Raw genomic sequence first — 25,913 nt, forward strand, 5'->3', positions numbered from 1 at the left:
CCACAATGTAACTGGACGCAATTTGAAAGAATGGTATACTTATTCTTAATCTTCTCAGGCTTTGGTAGTTACTTTTTGAAGGTCCATATGTGTGTATGGAAACACACTGTTCACTTGATCATTTTCAGTGCAGTGCAGAGCTTACTGTATTTCAGCTTCATCTATCCACTGACTAAAGCCTGTATTGACAAAGCTGTCACAAAGTCAATGAATAATATTTGTACTGTATTTATACCGGTAGTGTTGTATTTGGTAAGTCATCCAGTGTATGCAACAACACTGCAGATTCCTATAGCGTATAAAAAATGTACTGCCTCCATCCGGGATACACAGCTGTGCAAACAAACTTCATGAAGCACAGCAGTGTGGATGAACTGTTATCTGCAATGACTGAATTACAGCCATAGTTTTAATAACATTAATTTGGGCAGTTACATAGATTTACGTCACTAAAATGGGTGCAGTGAAAGTTTGATTTTCTATCTGTAAATGATCTGCAGATGGTCATACTATCAACTATCTGTTGATGAGCAATTGCTTGTTAGGGTTAGGTTTAGAAAAAGGGTAAGGGTTAAGGTCATGTTTAGAGCTAGGGTTAGGGTAAGGGTTAAGTTTAGCGATAGGATAAGGGTTAAGGTCAGGTTTAGAGCTAGGGTTAGGGTAAGGGTTAAGTTTAGCGATAGGATAAGGGTTAAGGTCAGGTTTAGAGCTAGGGTTATGGTAAGGGTTAAGTTTAGCGATAGGATAAGGGTTAAGGTCAGGTTTAGAGCTAGGGTTAGGCAGTGGTGGAAAAAGTACCCAATTGTCATACTTGAGTAAAAGTACAGATATCTTAATAGAAAGTAACTCAAGTAGAGGTGAGTCGGCCAGTAGAATACTACTTGAGTTAAAGTCTAAAAGTATTTGGTTTTAAATATACTTAAGTATCAAAAGTAAATGTAATTGCTAAAATATACTTCAGTATCAAAAGTAAAAGTATAAATAATTTAAAATTCCTTATATTAAGCAAAGCAGACGGCACCATTTTCTTGTTTTCAAAATGTAGCCATAGCCACTCAGTCATCATTTACAAACAAAGCATTCGTGTTTAGTGAGTCCACTAGGCCAGAGGCAGTAGGGATGACCAGGGATGTTTTCTTGAAAAATGAAATTTGACCATTTTCATGTCCTGCTAAGCAGTACATTTTGGTTGTCAGGGAAAATGTATGGTGTTAAAAGTACATTATTTTCTTTAGGAATGTAGTGAAGTAAAATGTAAAAGTTGTCAAAAATATAAATCGTCAAGTAAAGTACAGATACCCCCCAAAAAATATTTAAACCACTGGTGTTAGAGTTTGTAGATAGTTGAAATGTAACTGATAGTCTGTAGAGCATCTACAGATAGAATATCCATATAAAGTGTTCCCTTTCGTTTTTATTTGGTTTAAACATGATTATTTTCTCATTGATACAAATATATATTTTGCTAGAGACCTGTTCAAGATAGCAGCCATTTCAACCATGTTGTGCTGATGATGCAGGATGATGCTGTGGTGTCAGTGCATGTTCTGATAGCAAATATGTATCTGATTGACGTGTCAATCAAAGGAGCATGTACTGTAGGAGTGTTATGGGTCATGATGGTAAACTGTTCCAGTACACAAAAACTGTTCCACAACACAAGTAGTGATATGTCTCTCCTCCCTCTCCGTGCCATGTCAATCTCTGCCTCTTCGAAACCCGATTTAAATATCTTGCCAAAATAACATTGGCCTGGACCTGCATATCCATGTCCAGTGACAGTCGGCAAAAACTGAAACACTCGAACAACACCCCTTTTCATCCATCCAAAATAAAACCCCACCCAAACGATTGTGCATAGGTCTCGTTTATCCCTCCCAAAAAAGAGATTGAAAAAAGAGATCCCTCCCTTTATATTTCTGCTGTCTGCTGCCGTACGTCTGGTCTCACACGGAGACCCACTCACACGGAGACCCACTCACACAGAGACGCAGAGACCCAGACACGCAGAGACCCAGACATACGGAGACTCACTCACACGGAGACCCAGAATTATGGAGACCCAGACATACGGAGACCCAGACATACGGGGACCCAGACATATGGAGACCCAGACATATGGAGACCCACTCACACGGAGACCCACTCACACGGAGACCCACTCACACGGAGACCCAGAGACCCAGACACGCGGAGACCCAGACGCGCGGAGACCCAGACACACAGACACCCAGACGTATGGAGACCCAGACGTGCGGAGACCCAGACGCACAGAGACCCAGACACACATACAGACAGAGACCCAGACACACATACAGACAGAGACCCAGACACACATACAGACAGAGACCCAGACACACATACAGACAGAGACCCAGACACACATACAGACAGAGACCCGTACACACATACAGACAGAGACCCAGACATACATACATACAGAGACCCGGACACACATACAGACAGAGATGCCAGACACACATACAGACAGAGACCCCAGACGCGTGGAGACCCAGACATACAGACGCGCAGAGACCCAGACATACAGACGCGCAGAGACCCAGACATACAGACGCGCAGAGACCCAGACATACAGACGCGCAGAGACCCAGACATACAGACGCGCAGAGACCCAGACATACAGACGCGCAGAGACCCAGACATACAGACGCGCAGAGACCCAGAGATACAGACGCGCAGAGACCCAGACATACAGACGTGCAGAGATACAGACGCGCAGAGACCCAGACATACAGACGTGCAGAGACCCAGACATACAGGCGTGCAGAGATACAGACACGCAGAGACCCAGACATACAGACGCGCAGAGACCCAGACATACAGACGTGCAGAGATACAGACGCGCAGAGACCCAGACATACAGACGTGCAGAGATACAGACGCGCAGAGACCCAGACATACAGACGTGCAGAGATACAGACACGCAGAGACCCAGACATACAGACGCGCAGAGACCCAGACATACAGACGCGCAGAGACCCAGACATACAGACGCGCAGAGACCCAGACATACAGACGTGCAGAGATACAGACACGCAGAGACCCAGACATACAGACGCGCAGAGACCCAGAGATACAGACGCGCAGAGACCCAGAGATACAGACGCGCAGAGACCCAGAGATACAGACGCGCAGAGACCCAGAGATACAGACGCGCAGAGACCCAGAGATACAGACGCGCAGAGACCCAGAGATACAGACGCGCAGAGACCCAGAGATACAGACGTGCAGAGACCCAGACACACAGAGACCCAGACACACAGAGACCCAGACACACAGAGACCCAGACACACAGAGACCCAGACACACAGAGACCCAGACACGCATACGAACAGAGGCCCAGACACGCATACGAACAGAGACCCAGACACACAAAGACCCAGACATGCATACAAACAGAGACCCAGACACACAGAGACCCAGATACACAGAGACCCAAACACACAGAGACCCAGACGCACATACAAACAGAGACCCAGACGCACATACAAACAGAGACCCAGACGCACATACAAACAGAGACCCAGACGCACATACAAACAGAGACCCAGACGCACATACAAACAGAGACCCAGACGCACATACAAACAGAGACCCAGACGCACATACAAACAGAGACCCAGACGCTCATACAAACAGAGACCCAGACGCTCATACAAACAGAGACCCAGACGCACATACAAACAGAGACCCAGACGCACATACAAACAGAGACCCAGACGCACATACAAACAGAGACCCAGACGCACATACAAACAGAGACCCAGATGCACATACAAACAGAGACCCAGACGCACATACAAACAGAGACCCAGACGCACATACAAACAGAGACCCAGACGCACATACAAACAGAGACCCAGACGCACATACAAACAGAGACCCAGACGCACATACAAACAGAGACCCAGACGCACATACAAACAGAGACCCAGACGCACATACAAACAGAGACCCAGACGCACATACAAACAGAGACCCAGACACACATACAAACAGAGACCTAGACGCACATACAAACAGAGACCCAGACACACAGAGACCCAGATACACATACAAACAGAGACCCAGATACACATACAAACAGAGACCCAGATACACATACAAACAGAGACTCAGATACACATACAAACAGAGACTCAGATACACATACAAACAGAGACTCAGATACACATACAAACAGAGACGCAGACACACATACAAACAGAGACTCAGACACACAGAGACCCAGACACACATACAAACAGAGACCGAGACACACAGAGACCCAGATACACATACAAACAGAGACCCAGATACACATACAAACAGAGACCCAGATACACATACAAACAGAGACCCAGATACACATACAAACAGAGACCCAGACGCGCATACACACAGAGACCCAGACGCGCATACACACAGAGACCCAGACGCGCATACACACAGAGACCCAGACGCGCATACACACAGAGACCCAGACGCACATACAAACAGAGACCCAGACGCACATACAAACAGAGACCCAGACACTCATACAAACAGAGACCCAGACACTCATACACACAGAGACCCAGACACACAGAGACACAGACGCACATACAAACAGAGACCCAGACACACAGAGACCCAGACACTCATACAAACAGAGACCCAGACACTCATACAAACAGAGACCCAGACACTCATACAAACAGAGACCCAGACACTCATACAAACAGAGACACAGACACTCATACAAACAGAGACACAGACACTCATACAAACAGAGACACAGACACCCATACAAACAGAGACACAGACACCCATACAAACAGAGACACAGACACCCATACAAACAGAGACACAGACACCCATACAAACAGAGACACAGACACTCATACACACAGAGAACCAGACGCACATACAAACAGAGACCCAGACACACAGAGACCCAGACACACAGAGACCCAGACACTCATACAAACAGAGACCCAGACACACAGAGACCCAGAAGCACATACAAACAGAGACCCAGACGCACATACAAACAGAGACCCAGACGCACATACAAACAGAGACCCAGACGCACACACAAACAGAGACCCAGAGACCCAGACGCACATACAAACAGAGACCCAGACACACATACAGAGACCCAGACGCACAGATACCCAGGCGCACATACAAACAGAGACCCAGACACACATACAAACAGAGACCCAGGCGCACAGAGACCCAGGCGCACAGAGACCCAGGCGCACAGAGACCCAGGCGCACAGAGACCCAGACGCACAGAGACCCAGATGCACAGTGACTCAGAGACCCAGACACGTAGAGACTCAGACAGACATTCCAATGACAGCAGAGATAGAGAAGAGACGGAGTCTTCTTGGCCACACCCCCACCTGATGCCTTTCTCCTCCACTCTTATTGGTCTTTTTCAGTTGGAGGAGGATAGGCCCCACCCCCACCACCCGCACCACTCTTTCCCGAGGCCCAACCAATTGAGAAGATTGGCGTCGTACGTGTTCTCGTCCTCTACCCTGGAGACGGAGCAGTATCCCCATGGTAACTTGGAAGCTGGGGCGTTGATCCAGAGAAGCCGCTCTGCTGAGAGCAGCCCCGCCCGTCTCCCCTCGCGGCGCCACATGCCCCTGGTACCCGGCAGCCCCGGGGGGTCGCGACCACGACACTCCGTCCTCAACCTGTCCCGACTCCAGATACAACAGATGCTGGCTAAACTAATGAACAAGACGTGATCGGATAAAAAAGCCCAGTAGGGGTTGTATCTGACATTCTGTGTAACCACATGCAGAGCCTTTTCACGAACCACAACAACAACAATATCCCTCCTCCTCCTCACAGAAAACAACACTGTCCTGGCTACATCTAGGGGGATTAGAAGGTTTTAAAAAAGGGAATATTCCAAAATGTTTTTTTTATTGTGCAGTAAACTGAGGCCCCCCGGCCCGGCCTGTACCCTGTGCTCCGGGTGTGCCTGTGGGTTTGTGGGACCGTGAGCCAGGAATAGTAGGATTGCATTTTGTCCTTCTTGAGGAAGTGCAGGCAAGGTCCCTGGATATCCGAGCCGAACCAGGCCACCCCACGAGGCATACAGCTCCGTGGAGAGACAGAGAAGGAGAACCAGGAGGGGGAGAGAGAGAACCACATGGTCCAAATCCTTGTACACCACAGACACTGTACACACCACTTTATTGTACACTGATACTCGTTTTTTGAAAGATGCTGTTTTTATTCAAGCACTGAGTACTGTATCTTTCTGTGAGGTAGACTTTTAGGCAAAGAGTCTGGGCTTTGTGTCATTTCTGCTCTGCCCGGGCATTCATCTACACATGCTTAGAAGTGCTTTAGGACTTGTGCAGGCATGCGTGTGTGTAGATCATCACCACCACCACTATTGCCATCTTCATTCACATGTTGTTCCTGTTTGATCTAGTTTAAAGCCAAAATCTTTGTTTTTGTTATTTCAAATAAAGCATAGCAAAATGTTGAATGGTCATTGGAGATGCTGCTTTATCATAGTCAATGTGCCAGGATGTTGAGATGAACAGAGAGACATGATTACTGTCATGGATCAGTATAGGCGGTAGATTGATAGGCAATAGATTGATAGGCAGTAGATTGATAGGCAATAGATTGATAGGCAATATATTGATAGGCAGTAGATTGATAGGCAATATATTGATAGGAAGTAGATTGATAGGCAGTAGATTGATAGGCAGTAGATTGATAGGCAATAAATTGATAGGCAGTAGATTGATAGGCAATAAATTGATAGGCAGTAGATTGATAGGCAATAGATTGATAGGCAGTAGATTGATAGGCAGTAGATTGATAGGCAGTAGATTGATAGGCAATAGATTGATAGGCAATATATTGATAGGAAGTAGATTGATAGGCAGTAGATTGATAGGCAGTAGATTGATAGGCAGTAGATTGATAGGCAGTAGATTGATAGGCAATAAATTGATAGGCAGTAGATTGATAGGCAATAGATTGATAGGCAGTAGATTGATAGGCAGTAGATTGATAGGCAGTAGATTGATAGGCAATAGATTGATAGGCAGTAGATTGATAGGCAATAGATTGATAGGCAGTAGATTGATAGGCAGTAGATTGATAGGCAGTAGATTGATAGGCAATAAATTGATAGGCAGTAGATTGATAGGCAATAGATTGATAGGCAGTAGATTGATAGGCAATAAATTGATAGGCAGTAGATTGATAGGCAATAGATTGATAGGCAGTAGATTGATAGGCAGTAGATTGATAGGCAGTAGATTGATAGGCAATATATTGATAGGAAGTAGATTGATAGGCAGTAGATTGATAGGCAGTAGATTGATAGGCAGTAGATTGATAGGCAGTAGATTGATAGGCAGTAGATTGATAGGGAATAGATTGATAGGCAGTAGATTGATAGGCAGTAGATTGATAGGCAATAGATTGATAGGCAATATATTGATAGGCAGTAGATTGATAGGCAGTAGATTGATAGGCAATAAATTGATAGGCAGTAGATTGATAGGCAATAGATTGATAGGCAGTAGATTGATAGGCAGTAGATTGATAGGAAGTAGATTGATAGGCAATAGATTGATAGGCAATATATTGATAGGCAGTAGATTGATAGGCAGTAGATTGATAGGCAGTAGATTGATAGGCAATAAATTGATAGGCAGTAGATTGATAGGGAATAGATTGATAGGCAGTAGATTGATAGGCAGTAGATTGATAGGCAGTAGATTGATAGGCAGTAGATTGATAGGCAGTAGATTGATAGGCAATAAATTGATAGGCAGTAGATTGATAGGCAGTAGATTGATAGGCAGTAGATTGATAGGCAGTAGATTGATAGGCAGTAGATTGATAGGCAATAGATTGATAGGCAATATATTGATAGGCAGTAGATTGATAGGCAGTAGATTGATGGGCAGTAGATTGATAGGCAATAAATTGATAGGCAGTAGATTGATAGGCAGTAGATTGATAGGCAGTAGATTGATAGGCAGTAGATTAATAGGCAATAGATTGTCTGGCAATAGATTGACAGGCAATAGATTGATATGCAATATATTAATAAACAGTAGATTGATAGGCAATAGATTAATAAACAGTAGATTGATAGGCAATAGATTAATAAGCAGTAGATTGATAGGCAATAGTTTCCCTCATTGCAGTGGAATGCTGCTTTCTTACTGCATATAAATGTTTATAAGATGTATATAACACGTTTATAACATGTCTATCATATTGTATTCGGTTTCAGTTGTGACAGTATTACTAGTGTTACCAGCAATAATGATTTATTTTCCATAATTGTATCTAGTTTACTGTTGTGAATTATTTAATTTATCTTGCCTTTGAGTCTGGACAGAGGACACTGCTCTTGTTAAGAACACACCTTCATTTTGATGCACCAGTCTTAACTATAGATTTGTGAAATATCCATATTGTCAAAATGTGTTGCTAACTACTGTAATTGTTTTAAAAGGATGGGACTTAGGCTGATATTCAATTGAACCTGGCCTAGTAATGTTTACGCAGTGCCTTTGTTTACAAACTTACCTCTCTACCTAGTACTAGTGCTTTTTATTTTTTTACATAGGAGAAGATAATTTCCAAACTCCTTTTCATAATAATTACTTAATGACAGGATAGGAGCAGCAGGGTTCATATGGGGTTTGAACCGGGATCCCTGCCGCAAGGGGGAGTAGGCCTATATGGTTCCGGAGCTGCTCCCTCTGGGCCAGTAGTAGTAGGACTTAAATCCAGGATTTAACCATAGAGACACTATTTAATTATTAGTAGGCATTGATTTATGTCAATGTGAAATTCAAATCTTCCTACCATCACATCTAAGCCAATATGACGTCAATGTTGATAAAATCAACATGATTGGATGTTTTCCATCACACCACTCCTGTTATGATGCATTCTGATTCCTAATTCTATGGATTTGACCCAACACCACTCTATCAATTCATTTCATTTGACCATGGGAAAAGAAGAGCTATACTGCTTTAACATCACAATGCAGGTTTAATTGAATTGAGGCCATGTCTAGATTGTATAATGGGGGGTTGGTCTTCCATCCATTTCACTGTTTTCAGTGATCCAATAATGACATTCACTGAATGTATTCATCACCCTCTGATGAAGCTTAGTTCTGAGGCTCCATGTCGAGCATCTTAGGGTAGGAGTGCTGATCTCAGATCAGGTATCCCCTGTCCATGTAATCTAATTCATTATGATCTAAAAGGAAAAATGTATGCTAGATTAGCACTCCTTCTCTTGAGATGCTTTGTGAATATGGGCCCCTTCAGTTCAGTTCGTACAATAAATAATATCGGACACCACTTGGCTTGAACTAGTAAAGTCTGATGTGATAGGTCCTTGTTTACACTGGTCTACAGTTTATCTGCTGCACTTTGGTTTATTTCCTAACAAGAAAAGTACACCCACGGATCAGTGAATACCTAAGTAGGGTTGGTAGGCATCTGTTAAAAACACTTGTTAAAAACATTTAGTTTGTCTGGTAATGTTGAAGTGGGTTCTGGGAGTTTTCCTACAGAAGCATTCTCATGTAAAATGGCATGCAATCATATACTGTAATGATGCTGCTTAGTAGCCTGTGTAATGTTGCTCCAGTCCTGTGTGTACTGTCCTGATTGCATGTAGATCTTGGTGACTTATTTGTGCTTGTGGAAAGACCGACGGCAAGAGGAAAAACATTGTCTGGTTTCTGAGTCACTTATTTATTGCCCAGTGTCCCAATCTAGGTCAGGTCGCAGTTACAAATGAGAACTTGTTCTCAACTGGCCTCCCTAGTTAAATAAAGAAGAAATAAAAAAAATACAAATGTTTCTGTGAGTGATACAGATTTAGGATCTTAATTTGATCCAGTTTGCTACAGAAGGAAAATAATCCTTCAGCAACAGGAAATGTGAATTATTATCTGGATTATAATGATTTGACATTTTTGACCTTACAAATCAAGTCTGACATTTCTAAGTGGAATCGACAAACACAACTCAAATGCAAGTTTGCATTTCCCGCCGTGCAGGAAAATTCTCAGCATCAAAAGAGTGCTCAAATAAAGATCCTACATCTGTTCAGTGAAAGAAGAGACTCTTGTATAAAAGTCCTTTTCGACTCAAATTATTCAAAGGCTGTCTAATGACTCGCAGTACTGGAAAAATGGAACTATTCTCCTGTTCATTGCACATAATGTATGTGGGAGGTGGGTTGGAATGGGAATATGTAAGATAATACAGTGGCAATCATAGTTTTTTATCACTTTGGAGCGAATGTAAAAGATGTCAACCATTATTTGAACAACATCGTGGTCCGTGAGTGTCTCTCGGTAGAGGACAGTACAGTCACTATTCTCTTTTTGTGAATATATTAGAAGCATTTGTTTTTGTATCACAATAACCCTGTAGAGTTATGTATAACATTATGTATTTAAAAGCATGTATATCAGGCCATTTTTGAAAGAAACACACAAAAAATTGATATTAGTACATTGCTGGATCGACATCGTTTCATCACTTTGATGTCATCTCGTCGTGTCATCTTGTATATTTGCTTCACAGCTGTACATATATTTGGCAATGCACTGTTTGTAACCATGGCTACACATGAAATCACACCTGGGTTGAGCAATTTAAAAGAAAACAGAGAACATAACATGTACATATATACAGTATTATATGTATAATGCTGTGCTATGGACTTTCTGTGCCTTTTTTCATCCATGTATGTCAACTATACTAGACATTTCTCAGACGCTTGTATACAACCAAAATATGATTAAAGGATTTGGGAAGTACTTAATTTAGCCTTTGCTGCCTTTTGTGTTTATTCAGTAATGACTAATGGAAAATGGTTTGATGCTGTGGTAGTCATTTTTAAACGTATCCAAAGTTTTCTAATATATTCATGTTTTTAAGGTCATACACGGGTTCTGCTCTGCAACAGTTTGCAGGTGTCTGTGTGTATTGATGTGTACTGAAGTTTTTGTGACGGTGTTCTTCGTATGTTTGTCCTTTTCATTTCATTAACTCATAGATAATACATCTGATATTTCATTATTATGTCCTACACTCTTAGAAAAAAGGGTTCCAAAAGGGTTCTTCAGCTGTCCCCATAGGAGAGCTCATTTTGGTTCCAGGTAGAACCCTTTTTGGTTCCATGTAGAACCCGCTGTGAAAAGGGCTCTACCTGGAAGCAAAAAGGGTTCTCCAAGGGATTATCCCATGAGGACAGCTGAATAACAAAATAACACCTCTTTTTCTAAGAGTATGGGGTTCAGGGAAAGTATTTCCTTTTCTTTGATACTTGTGTACTACAGCCTCTCTTTGTGATGTGCTGCAGGCCCTGGAGCAGATCAGCCCATACCAGGGTGGCAGTGGGGAGGACCTCAACTTCCAGGGTGTAGAGAGAGAGAGGCCTAAACTACCCACGCTGGCCCAGCATCGCTTTCGACGGGTGGACTTCCTCTCTGCCATTCTCACCGGCACCGCCACCCTTCCACCACTCCAAACCTCCTTTGAGGTTGATTCCAGAACATGTGTTGAGCAAGATCAGGATGGGAATGTGGATGCTGCTGAGGTCGGGGCTGGGGCTGAGGCTGGGGCAGTGTCCAGTGGGGATGGGAGCCCCAAGAGCAGCGAGCACAGCCAAGAGGGTGATGATGGAGCTCCCTCTACTCTCCTTGCAGACGAGCCTCCTCGGGAATACCCTCGCCGGGCCTCTTCAGGAGTGGGGTTTGGTGGTGATCCGGACCTGGAGCTGGAGGAAGGCTCCAAGACCCTGGTGCTCTTCTCCCCTGGAGACGTGAGGAGGTCCCTTGCCGTGGTGGGTGATCTGCCCCCGGACGATGCCGGGAGTCACCAGGGGACGCTGGCAGCCATCACACCCCAGTGCGAGAGAGCTCTGGGACCTCTGGGAAGCCTGCTGGACGTGTCTGAGCCAGATACTTTGTTCTCACAGTTGAAGACCGAGCCCAAACCGCCTTCGACGGCCATCTCCACCATCCTGGTCAATGTGGCGCCCAATGTTGTTACTCCCACCAGCACCTCCCCTCCTTTCACCAAAGTAGAGCGGACATTCGTACACATTGCCGAGACTACCCACCATAATGTGATGAGCTCCTCAGGGACTCTGCAGCTCAGGCTGCTGCTCCCTGGGCTGGTTGAGGAGCCCACAGACGAACAGGAGAACCACTCGGAGGAAGAGAAAGAGCAGGATGTCTTGGATGGAGAGAAAGAGAGGAGCAGGGAGAGCAGATCCGATGTGGACCGTTCAGACTTTGAGAAGGAGAGGGAAAGTGGATCTGAGGGCAAGGTTCCAAACAGAGACAGTGAAGAGGGGAGGGAGAGTGGATCTGAGGGCAAGGATTCAAACAGAGACAGTGAAGAGGGGAGGGAGAGTGGATCTGAGGGCAAGGTTCCAAACGGAGACAGTGAAGAGGGGAGGGAGAGTGGATCTGAGGCCAAGGTTCCAAACGGAGACAGTGAAGAGGGGAGGGAGAGTGGATCTGAGGCCAAGGTTCCAAACAGAGACAGTGAAGAGGGGAGGGAGAGTGGATCTGAAGGGGAGTTCCAAAAGACATACGACGTACAGAGGAGGGAGAGTGGATCAGAAAGCAACGTCTTTGAGAAAGACGAGGAAGGGGACGAAGTGAGCAGGTTTGAGGAGGAGGAAGAGGAGAAGAGAGAGAGTAGGTCCAAGGAGGAAGATCCTGCGAGAGAAATCCCAGGTTCCCCAGAGAGAGACAACAAGGCTAAGGAGGAGGAAAAGGATGTTGCAAAGAGAGAGGTTGAGGAGTTAATCCCCCCAGAAAAAGAGATGGAAGAAGAGCCGGAACTTGGGGACGAAGTCCAGCCAGCGATCCAGTCAAACCTCTCCTCTCCCATTCTTGGTGCCCCAGAAGAACCTGAAGCCCAGGATATCCTGGCCATTTCAATAGAAACCAAGTTAGAGTCTGAAACAGAGGACACCCCTATTGTCGTTTCGCCTGAGATGGAGCCTGCCCATGTGATGTTAGCAGAGAAGGAGAGCCAGATCCATCTCGAACAAAACAATGAGGCTTCTCCACAGGAGGAAACCAAGGACCCTGGTGATCCAGAAAAATTGGCAGAGGCCAGCAAACAGACCAGGCCTCAGAAAATGAGCAGAATCCCGGTTCTCTCTCGGTCTGAGGAGGACACCAGCTCGGACCAGGACCAGTCGGCGGCGTCCCAGTCATTCAAGTCTCGTCAGAGGGCCAAGCGACCTCACCTAGCCCGGCTGGTCATGGAAAGGAGGCAAGGTCGCATGCTAAGACTGGCTTCTGTTTCCTCTGCGTCCTCTGCGGATGATGGCTGTAAAATTCCAGCAGAGATCCAGTCAGAGGAAGATACCCATGATGAGGACAAGTATCTGCCCAGGAAGGAGAGGGGAATTTGGGGGGAGAGGAGTGAGGGGCGTCAAAGGAGCAGAATACCCCGTCCTGTCACGGCTGTTAAGCTACAGGGATCCTCTGTTACACCATTTCATGCTGTCTCCCAAACTGGCCCCAGTGCTAATCTCCACAAACCCCAACTTTCAACTATATATGCTAGGTAGGTTCAATTAAAAGCGTATTTGACAGGAAACAGATGTTCTTATCAATTCCCGATCTCTAGGGGCTCACGCCAAGGCTGCCTTTTATCCACTCTGTTGTTCACCCAGCCCTTTGAATAATATTCTGAATGGATAATAATATTATGTGAAAACCTCCAGATTATGATCTTTAAGCATAATTCTAGAACATAATTCAGAATTCAAAGCATCATTCTACATATATGACTATCTCTGTATTGTATCTCTGTGTTTCAGGCATCAATCTCACAAAACTAGGACCCCAAGAATAAATGTTCCACTGCACCAGAGGTCCCAGACTCTGCAGTCCCGACCCGGACCCGGGACGAACTCCTCCTTCTTATTCTCCACCCCCCAGACCCCCCTGCGTGGGGTCATCTCCCGAACCCCTCTCTCTGCATGCCCCTCCCCCCGTAGCCTCAGCACCTCCCCCTGTTGCTACTCCACTTCCCGGACCGACAGCCCCTCCCCTCAGCGCCCACGCCGGGGGGCTGCAGTTACAGAAGTCCGGAGGCAGCTCATATCCGTGCGGGCGCAGACTGCACTTCCGCTAAAACCCAGACCGCCTCAAACCGATGATTCCTCAGCCCCTGGGACGCCCAGGAGGCGAGGCAAACTTTACCTGTTGTCATCTACATCCACACCCACCAAGGGGAAGTCAGATGCTTCTGAGAGCAAGACAACCACCAGATAATATAGCCTAGCTTAGTGTATCAGGGCTATCTATCCACCAGACCACCCACACTGCACTTCACACACCCCTTTATCTACTGTATGTCAGACTAACTCCATGACCTCAAACGTGTTTGTGCAAAAACACTATGTTTCAACTCTCAGCTTAAGATAACAAAGAAGGGTCTGCTTCTAATCACAGTTAAGGCCAAGAACAAAACCAGTAATAGAGAGCACCAGGCAGCGGTGAGACCCCCAATGCCACAGACTAGGGAAGTGGGTGTGACCCCCAATGCCACAGACTAGGGAAGTGGGTGTGACCATGGGTGTGACCCCCCAATGCCACAGACTAGGGAAGTGGGTGTGACCCCCAATGCCACAGACTAGGGAAGTGGGTGTGACCCCCAATGCCACAGACTAGGGAAGTGGGTGTGACCCCCAATGCCACAGACTAGGGAAGTGGGTGTGACCCCCAATGCCACAGACTAGGGAAGTGGGTGTGACCCCCAATGCCACAGACTAGGGAAGTGGGTGTGACCCCCCAATGCCACAGACTAGGGAAGTGGGTGTGACGCCACAGAATAGGGAAGTGGGTGTGACCCCCAACGCCACAGACTAGGGAAGTAGGTGTGACCCCCAATGACACAGACTAGGGAAATGGATGTGACCCCCCAATGCCACAGACTAGGGAAGTGGGTGTGACCCCCAACGCCACAGACTAGGGAAGTAGGTGTGATCCCCAATGCCACAGACTAGGGAAGTGGGTGTGACCCCCCAATGCCACAGACTAGGGAAGTGGGTGTGACCCCCAATGCCACAGACTAGGGAAGTGGGTGTGACCCCCAATGCCACAGACTAGGGAAGTGGGTGTGACCCCCAATGCCACAGACTATGGAAGTGGGTGTTCGTTACCTCCTTCTGCAGCTGAGGCCTCCCTGCACCTGTCTGGGAACTTGTTCCTTAGCAGGGTTCGAATTACACATTGACTCTTGGGGCTCTGCACGATGATGGTGCCCAATGTCCATATCGATTGTGCGGTGCCTGATTTGTTATGGGGTTCCACTAGCCTCCCCAGCCCCCCTGTGATTCTGACTCAGTACAGCAGCCCTCGTATGCCTTAATAAGACCTGTTCTAAGATCAGTTCTTGTCTACTCCTCCCATCACTAACGCTTCCAGGGAAGAAAAAAAACTGCAACAGCAGAGCAGCAGCCTCCTCTGTTCTCACTTACTAGTTTGCTTAAAGAAGTGCTTTAAATGAAAATGATTACGTGGGATATGAAAATAATATATAGCTAAATTATAGGATGAACGTTATTTAGGTCAGACCACGGATAGTAGTTTAGGTAACACTTGACGTTCCTTCTTATGAAGAGTTCTGAACTGTTATATTGCGTTATAAGCGTTCATAGCACCTTATAGATGTCATGGAGCATTATGAAACTACAATAAAGCAATAAGGTACCAGAGACTGTTATATATTATGAATATCTCTCTCATGCCTTATTACTTGATTGTCAAGTTTCACAATGCTCAATGACTGCATCTATGAGATTCTATTAAGGTTTTTAAAGCATTATAACACTTTACAAGGTGCTTTGAGTAAAGTTACCGTCATGTAGATAATAATCAGGGACTGGTAAATCTGCATTTTGGAATGAAAACCTGTGCCCGACCTACTGTATGATAACCTCCATAGAGTAGTATACAGTCTCATAAAGCCCTATGAAGGTGTTCATTAGCCAATATCACACTTCGCCAGGAGCTGCTTCAAGTGCTGCTAAATGTTTCATGCAGTAGGCCAATATCTCTGTTTGAAATAAGGGTGACGCTTTAAATTAAGGTACCTTTATTGTGAAGTGTTACCGAAATAAGTGTCATTATTCCTCTGTCTTTTTCATTGAGATAGAAAAGGATTTTGAAGGAATCGAAATGAATGCATAAAGTCGATGTACTTGTGGCTTTGTAATGGTCAGCATGTGTTCTTGTCTACGTTCTTGAAACGGTTCACCAGATATGATCATGAGTGGCTTTTATTTTGGAGGAGTTAATTAGATGTACCTACAGAGTCCCAAATGGCTCTTTATTCCCAATTTAGTGCACTACTTTTGACCAGAGCCCATAGGGAGTAGGTTTCCATTTGAGGCTCATATTAAATCAGAAACACATTTAAAGATAGATACTGTGGAATGTGTCCAAATGAACATGATTTATGTTATTGTTGTATTAGGGAGTGTACTTTATTTATAATGAGGGATACCTGGAGGAAATCAGACCTCTCTGAAAAGAAAATGGATGGCCCTCCCTTCAGTAAAAAATATTGCACACTTGAAAAAACACTAGTGACCTTCCCCTATACCCAAAATAATAATTCAAACAAAGTGGATAGCAGACAACATGCCTAATGTTTACCCTCACTCGTAGGACAGATAGCCTTAGATATGCAGTTTTAGAAACTGTAAGCATTACATGAAACCGTTTCGTAAGCATTACATGGCTAAGTAGCAAGGGCGGTGGGCCAGAAGGTTGTGGATTCGCAGACCACTGTGGACAAGAGTAGTGGTGAAAAGCTCTGCTTTATAATAAAAGCACTGCATGAATCTATCATCTTATTTGCAGTTCTGAGAAAAAAATAGCCTTTTATCAACTCAGAAGCAGAATTTCGTCTAATACCTCAACAGTGCATGACAACGAATGAGCGCATGCTGCAGCACAGGAGACGCTTTGATTTCTATACGCTATTGTTAAAAAAAGAGGATCGTCTTCAGTTTGGAACAGTGCTAAAGTTGTCTATCAACTGTAAACATGTAGAACAACCAAACCAGTTATGACTGAGTATCTGATCATCAATGAATTAGAGAAAAATGCATTTGTTTTTTAACACAGCAGCTGCAGATCATCAGGTAGGCCTATATGCACTTGCAACTTTTTTCAATTGTGAAACTATCATTTTCTAATTCATTCTATTTTATTCCGTTACATTCCTGTTACAAAATAGACATGCATAGCTCACCGCATGATCCTCAAACCAAAGACGGGCCAAACTCATGTTTCTAAAAGACAATTAATTCAAAGGCACTGTAGAATGACAGTGTAGCCCAATTAGGATTTTTTTGTTTCATTGATATTTCATTCTAAGTAATTATTTTAAACAGCCTTAATGAAAAATGTATAGGCATTTTGTTAAAGTGCTGTTGTTGATGTGCTGTTGAAATGCTGAGCACTACTGCCTGCCTGTAGCTTGTCACAAATCCTTCACAATGTATTTCTTAAATAGCAGACTAGACCCTTATACAGACACCCAGGTGAAAACCCCAAACAGTAAGCAATGCAGATGTAAAAGCACGGTAGCTAGGAAAAACTCCTTATAAAGACTGGAACCTATGAAGAAACCTAGAGAGGAATCAGGCTCTGAGGGGTGGTCAGTCCTCTACTGGCCGTGTCGGGTGGAGATTATAAGAGTACATGGCCATTAAGGCCAGATCGTTCTTCAAGATTCTCAAACGTCCATAGATGACCAGCAGAGTCAAATAATAATCACAGTGTTTATAGAGGTTGCAACAGGTCAGCACCTCAGGGGTAAATGTCAGTTTGCTTTTCATAACTGAGCATTCAGAGGTTGAGACAGCAGGTGTGGTATAGAGAGAAGGGGACGGAGAGAGAGTGCGAGGGAGCATGTCCAGTGAACGGGTCAGGATTCCATAGCCGCAGGCAGATCAGCAATAATTGAACAGTAGCATGACCAGGTGGACTTGGGAGGGAGAACAGCCAAGAGTTGTCAGGCCAAGTAGTCCTGAGTCATGGTCCAAGGGCTCAGGTCCTCCTGGAGGGGAGAGAGAGTGCAAGTGAGAGATTGGAGAATTAGAGGGCGCATACTTAAGATGACACAGGACATCAGATAAGACATGATAATTACACCAAATAGGACAGACTGACCCTATCCCCCCGGCACATAGACTATTGCGGCATAAATACCGGAGACTGACACAGGGGGGGTCGGGGGACACAGTGGCCCCGTCCAACGATACCCCCGAACAGGGTCAACTAGGCAGGATATAACCCCACCTATTTTGCCAAAGCACAGCCCCCACACCACCACAGGGATATCAACAGACCACCAACATACTACCCTGAGACAAGGTGGATCTCCCCTACCGCACAATCCCGAGGGGGTGCAAAACCGGACAGGAAGATCACGTCAATCACTCAACCCACTCAAGTCGAGTATAGCGGGAATAAAGCCTGGCACGACATGATGCACCCCTCCTAGGGACGGGATGGGAGAGCACTAACAATCCAGTAGCTCAGCCCCCATAATAAGGACAGAGGCAGAGAAACTCGGTGGAGAGAGGGGAGCCAGCTAGTCAGAGACAGCATATGGGTGGTATGTCACTCCAGAGCCTTGCCGTTCACCGTCGCACCCCTCTGCCAGAATACACTTAATCATAGGGCCTACTGAAGAGATGAGTCTTCAGTAAAGACTTAACCAGAAGGGGACTAGGGTTCCAATTTGGGAACACCCCCCACGTTCAGCTGGAAGGTGGCGCATGGAACGCAAAAATATTCCTAAAAATATTTAACCTCCACACATTAACAAGTACAATGGCTCAAATGAAAGATAAACACCTTGTTTATCTACCCAGCAAGTCAGATTTCTAAAATGTTTTACAGCGAAAACATAGCACATATTTATATTAGACCACCACCGAAACAAAAGGCAAGCGGCGGCCATTTTGTCCCAGAAAAAAATAAAGTTTTAAAGTAGGATTAAAAAATAAATAATTCACTAACCTTTTGAAAATCTTCATCAGATGACAGTAATATTACATGTTACACAGTACATTTTTTTTTTTTCAATAATATGCCATTTATATCCATAAATCTCTGTTTACAATGACGACATTTCAAAAAATGCTACTCAAATATCAGGAGAAATGATGATAGCTCCGACAGATAACGTCAGATAACAAGCAATAAACATGACTAAATATACATGTTCTACATATATTTACAAAGATACACTTCTTCTTAATGCAACCGCTGTATTACATTTATTTTTAACGTTACAGACATTGTTCACTGGGCTATACTATGAGTCAGCGCTCAGATATTAGCAGTATGTCTCCTCTACGTTTGGAGTCCACAGAAACACCAAATAACCACATAAATATTCCCTTACCTTTGATGTTCTTCCATCAGAAGACGTAGAATGAGTCATACTTACCCAATACATCGTTTGGTTTCACGTTGTGTGTCTCTGTCTTAGCACATGTTAACAGCTTCGGCTGAAATGCATCCAAAATGACTTCTGGTCCAGCACTCTTGCGCATCAAAACTTCCAATTTACATATTATATGTCCACTAAACTGGTCAAACAATGTGAAAAATCGAGCTTTAAGATGTTTTTAGCATGTAGAACATAGATCAGCGCGAACAGACAATCAGGCTTCAAATGCTGGATCGTGGAAAAAGACGTACTCCAAATCGGCCGCGCGCAATAGAGTGCCTGTTTTTCAGAGGGACACGAGCAATTTCGCCCGCCAAACGTGCAGGGCTCGTGGGATTCTCACAATGAACGTGCCATTTGAAAGCTGACATCGCGCTGAACAGATGGAGACTGTTCCTGGATCGGTAGCTGCCTGGGAAGGGTGGGGGCCATGACGTCAAAGTTGACCCAACTTTTCTCTTCACAAGAGAGAGTTTGGGACTATGGGTACGCACTTTCTCCAACGGGGGCAGTATAGAGGGGGAGCTCTAAGAGGTTAAAGGTCAAGACCGATTCTGCATCTCACATGGATCGGCAGACCATTCCATAAAAATGGGAGTTCTATAGGGGAAAGCCCTCGCTAGCTGCTTACTTAAAAACACTAGGAACAATGAGGAGGCCTGCGTCTTGTGACCGTAGCGTACGTGTAGGTATGTACTGCAGGACCAAATCGGAGAGATAGGTAGGAGCAAGTCCATGTAATGCTTTGTAGGTTAGGTTTTTATTTGAGACAACTGTACAACCATCAAGATTAATTGTCAGATTCAACGGAAGATCTCTTTGTTTCTTGGGACCTAGAACAAGCATCTCTCTTTTGTTTATAAGTAAAACATTTGCCACCATTCACTTCCTTATGTCTGAAACACAGGCTTCCAGGGTAGGCAGTTTTGGGGCTTCACCATGTTTCATCAAAATGTACAGCTGTATTGTCTGCATAGCAGTGAAAGTTGACATTGTGTTTCCGAATTACATCCAAAAGAGGTAGAATCTATTGTGAATAAAATAGTGGTCCTAAAACAGACCTTGAGGAACACCCAAACTTAATTTAGATTTTTCAGAGGACAAACCATCCACAGAGACAGAATGATATAGTTTCGACAGATAAGATCTAAACCACACATAAACGTCTGTGTAAACCACTTACTGTTTCCAATCTCTCCAAAAGCATGTGGTGATCGATGGTGTCAAAAGCGGCACAAATGTCTAGGAGCACAAGGACAGATGCAGAGCTTTGGTCTGACACCATTAAAATGTAATTTACCACCTTCACCAATGCGGTCTCTCTACTACGATTGGGTCTAAGACCAGACTGGAGCATTTAGTTTACATTATTTGTCATCAGGAAAGCAGTGAGTTGCTGAGCAACAGCTTTTTAAATAACAATTTCAGAGGAATGGGAGATTCGATATTGGCAGATAGTTTTTTTTTATCTCTCTCAAGGCTTTTTATGGAGCGGCTTTATTACTGCCACTTTTAGTGAGTTTGGTACACATCCAGAGTATAGGTAGCCGTTTATTATGTTCAACATAGGACGTCCATGCACAGGAAGTAGCTCTTACAGTAGTTTAGAGCTGGAAGATTTAGAGGCCATGACTATTATTGTGTCTACAGATACAGGATTAAAAAACTTCTCCATTGATCCGAGGTCCTGGGAGTTCTGTGCAGACTCAGGACAACTGAGTTTTGTAGAAATATATACCCATAGTCTTTAATTTGCTTTCTAATGATCATGATCTTTTCATTGAAGAAGTTCATGAATTCATCACTGCTGAAGTGAAGGCCATCCTCACTTGGGGAATGCTGCTTTTTAGTATCAAAAATACATTTAGGATATTTTTTCTTCTCCTCAATCAGGGTGGGAAAGTAGGCTGATCTAGCAGCAATGAGGGCTTTTCAATATTGCATGGTACTGTCTTTCCAAGCTAATCTGAAGACTTCCAATTTGGTGGGGCACCATTTCCCTTCCTTCAGGGCTCTGGTAATTTCTGTATGCCAGGAAGATAGTTTCTTGTAACAAATATGTTTTATTTTTAGCGGTGCGACTGCATCTATGGTATTACTCAAGGTTAAGTTTAGCAGCTTGGTTAGGTGGTTAACATGTTTTTGTACTCCAGTGTGAAAGGGAAGTCTGGAAGAGCATCAAGGAATCTTTAGGTTGTCATAGAATTTATAGCGCGGCTTTTGATATCCTTGGTTGGGGTCTGAGCTAATTATTTGTTGCGATTGAAAACGTAATAAAATGGTGGTCCAATATTCCAGGATTATGAAGAAAAACATTTAGATCCACAATATCTATTCCACGGGACAAAACTAGAACCAGGGTTGATTGTGGCAATGCGTAGGTCCCGAGACATGTTGGAAAAAACCCACTGAGACAAATAAAAATATTATCTGGCATGACTACGAGATCCGATAGGAATTCAGGGAACTCAGTGAAGAATTCTGTATATGGCCCAGGAGGCCCGAAAACAGCATCTATAAAAGTGACTGAGTAGGCTGCATACATTTCATGACTAGAAGCCAAAAGACGAAAACGTCGTAAATTGAAAATTGCTGTCATAAATGTTAGCAACATCTCCGCCTTTGCAGGATGTGTGGGGATATGGTCACTAGTGTAACCAGAATGAGATGCCTCATGTAACGCAGTAAATTCATCAGGTTTGAGCCATGTTTCATCAAACGAATCACATCAATCACAAGCCCTATCTCAAATATGAAGACCTACCTCCTGTCAAACAGGAAGGCCTAGCTCGTATTTCTTGAATGTGAAGACATAGTCTTCAACACAAAACGCTCTTGTTGTTAGTAGCCTAAAGTCAAATTAAAATGAAGACCGTTTAAATTAATTAAGCCTTCTCAAATATCTGTGGCTGGTGCTTCATAGCAATGTTGGTTGTGTAAATTACTAGAACCTGGCTTATTGTGCGGTCAATAAGTCTGAGAAATATATTCATTATGGGCAGCGAAACATATCGTGTTTATTCAAATCAATTAAAGCAGTAGCAAGCTTACCACCGGTCCTCCTTTTCATCGCCACGCTTTCCCTCCCAAACTGAACAGGACATGAACAGGCCCAGTCTGAACGCACAGGAATTGTAAAAAAATAAAATAAAAATGTCAACATTATTTTCAAAAGAAGCCATTCACTCATCTCCTGAAGTGCAACGTATACAGCACAGTCATTGGTTAGGCAGCACAAAAGGGTTTACATCAGCAAGAGCAGGGCAGGCCGGGGCTCATGATTGGGATAGCCTATCCATTGAAGTGTATAATGCTGTGTAGCCTAGTTTTATATACACCATCCCAGCAGCGCAAAAACACGGGAAGTACATTTTCTTGGAAATATAACTTTGCCCTGTGCTTCTCCGAGCCTCATATAACCTCGGCCTATAGCCTATAGAATATGGATCATTTGATTGAGACCACACTAGGAGCACTTAATATTGCGCACCCTGCAGATAATCAGGGATGAGGGACAGCATCGGGCACACATTGAGCAATATGACATTTAATCAAACCTGGACTAGATACAAAAAAATACTCAACCCCCCCTGACTAAAAATGAAATAGCATGGCCCTACCCCATTTTTCTCCGGTCCCAGTTCTGAACACCTTGAAAAGTCCTTCCCTGTTTATACACATGAGGAAGTAGTGCTTGTTATACAGTTTCATAGAATGTTTACTTCAGGTGTAAATCATCAATCATTCCCATTTACGACATTTTGCTAAAACATTTTACCAGTTACAAAATCCTATGATTCTGAACATACCGTGTACCTACTTACATATTAAAAACATCACTGTAGAATTTGATTTATTTTGTACTTTAAATGTCACTATGTTTCTTTGTCTTTTCTCAGTATGTTATTCTGTGCTTCACGTATAATGTGTTACCCTTTTATCTTACAGGAATCACAATTTCTCTCATCAAATGACAAGGATGATAGAACTTACAATACAACGAAACATCTACTCTAGTACAATACGTTTTCAAATCCATTTATTTTGCTTCATACAATACCCCAAAAACTTTCTGATGTCACCCAAAAATGTCTTGAACAATTTAGTGAGACATGCACTCAGGTAGAGCTGCTATGTGATGCCAATCATTCACAGTTTAATATGAAGCAATTTCATTGGCTCACACTAATAAAAGTTTGCTTTTAATTGGTCCATCTATTTTACTTTTTTACCCATCAGCATTTCTAAGAAATTTGGCATGCCTTGAAATATACTTTCTTCTGGTGTTCCATAATAGTTTATTGTACATAATATAGTTACTTCTTGAGACAAAAGGTAATCTTTATTTTTATTTGATAAATCAAAGAACTGTTGAGAAAAAATGTGTAATTGCATTTGTTTTGTTAACTTTGTTTTTCAGAAGTATCAAATTGTTGGATGAGACCTCCACAAGCTCTAATAATGCTGCTGCATTCAAACTAACAAAAATGTGTTAAATATCTGTGTGTAATTTGACATGATTCAAAAGATTGTTTGGTGAGAGAGATGGAACTTAATATGGAATGTAATCAGGAAAAAAAACTTGCAGCGATGACAAACTACAGCATTCATAACTAAATGTAAATTGAAATGCGAAAAAATGCTAACCAATCAAGGCTATTACAAACTACATGTACCTACATTTTTAAGAATGTCAAGATAAAGTATCCAATCTAAAGCATTGACTGTTGTACATGTACTTTATCAATGAATACATAATGTGATGTTAGGAAGAGGGAGAAAGATAGTATTCTGTTATGGGTACATTCAATATGTTTTCTGTTCCCCTTCTCTGTGGACTATCGATCTGCCCAATCCAGGATGAACTTTGCATGAATGTGTTTCATGAATTAAATCATTATCCAATTAACTGCTTATTATATGAACTAGCTTGCTGACAAGTTGCCATTTGATCACTGATGATCGACAATAAAGACCTGCTTCATTCATGTTGGGATTGACCATTGACTTGGTTTGAATAATATAATAATATAATATATGCCATTTAGCAGACGCTTTTATCCAAAGCGACTTACAGTCATGTGTGCATACATTCTACGTATGGGTGGTCCCAGGAATCGAACCCACTACCCTGGCGTTACAAGCGCCATGCTCTACCAACTGAGCTACAGAACCAACATGAGACCATACATGTTGAATTTTTGCATTATGTTGACATATACAATTCATAGCCTAGTGGTTAGAGCGTTGGACTAGTAACCGGAAGGTTGCGAGTTCAAACCCCTGAGCTGACAAGGTACAAATCTGTCATTCTGCCCCTGAACAGGCAGTTTACCCAGGCTGTCATTGAAAATAAGAATATGTTCTTAACTGACTTGCCTGGTTAAATAAAGGTAAAATTAAAAATATTGTTTTTCCAAGCTGGTGGAAGCAAAATAGCCCTGTAACAGCAAAGCTTCCCCATCATAGTAAGTATGATGTTCTTTTCTGCATATGTATCCTTCTTTCTAGGCCAAAGAGCTCTATTTGACCATAGCACCTGTTCCAATCCAAGTGCCAATGCCGTTTAGCAAACTCCAGGCATTTACATTTGTTGGTTGCTCTCAATGAAAGTGTCTTTCTGGCAACCGCTCCAAAGACCCTATTGGCAAAGGAGATGGCGTCAAATTGTAGATTTGGAAACTTGATGACCCGAAGATGTGACCAAGTTCTGTAATTCTCCAGCCGTGGCCCTTGGACATTTCTTTGCCTCCAGAACCATCTTCCTCACTGTGCGTGGGGAAAAGATACACATGCATTCAATATCAGGCAAGATTACCACTGTTCCAGTACCCATTACCTGTTTTATGAAGGTCAATAACCATTTGTGAGTTCTTTGCTTTTTCCTATGCGTGTTACTTCATTTTTCTACCCCAGTAAAACAGGAAGCCATGAAAGACCAAAACGCATTCCTTAAGATAAGAATAATTTAAACAAGTAGAATGTTAATGCAGATTTTATTTTGTTTGTTTATATTTATAATCATCTTTAGGGGTGCCAATAATTTTACCCCTATTTCTTTGAGAGAGAAATAGCATTACTTTGTTAAACAAAATCAATTTTTCTGAACAATTGCTCAGTAGGTCAGTATTTGTATGATTTATTTATGCAGTCTTTTTTACTCATCTTTGTCAAGGGTGCCGTTCATTTTGGACCTGATTGTACATCGATATTCCATGATTTTGATTTGATTGCACAAGATTAAATTAAAAGCGTGGTCAGTGTGCCCCAATACCCTTCCTTGCTTTCATGCCTCACTTCTCTTTCGGGGCAAAGTGAGTTGGCACATTAGTCTCCTCAGTTACCCATTTCCAAAGGATTAAAGATTAAAATAGCAAACCC

The 25,913-nt window shown here is 43.4% G+C and overlaps 1 protein-coding gene across 4 annotated transcripts in view; it reads left to right on the plus strand.

Annotated features, from left to right (window-relative positions):
* Positions 1-18,824, plus strand: part of LOC118375547 (tau-tubulin kinase 1-like) — a 40,651-nt gene extending 21,827 nt beyond the window's left edge. For all 4 annotated transcript variants that reach the window (XM_035762129.2, XM_052498701.1, XM_052498702.1 and 1 more), the window contains 2 exons: positions 11,386-13,616; positions 13,873-18,824. In XM_035762129.2, the coding sequence (XP_035618022.2) occupies positions 11,386-13,616; positions 13,873-14,329 (2,688 nt within the window). In that variant the 3' untranslated portion in view covers positions 14,330-18,824. The remainder of the gene's footprint in view (positions 1-11,385; positions 13,617-13,872) is intronic.
* The last annotated feature ends 7,089 nt before the right edge of the window (positions 18,825-25,913 follow it).

Source organism: Oncorhynchus keta, chromosome 36, assembly GCF_023373465.1.
Source record: "Oncorhynchus keta strain PuntledgeMale-10-30-2019 chromosome 36, Oket_V2, whole genome shotgun sequence".
In the NCBI taxonomy this organism is placed as follows: Eukaryota; Metazoa; Chordata; class Actinopteri; order Salmoniformes; family Salmonidae; genus Oncorhynchus; species Oncorhynchus keta.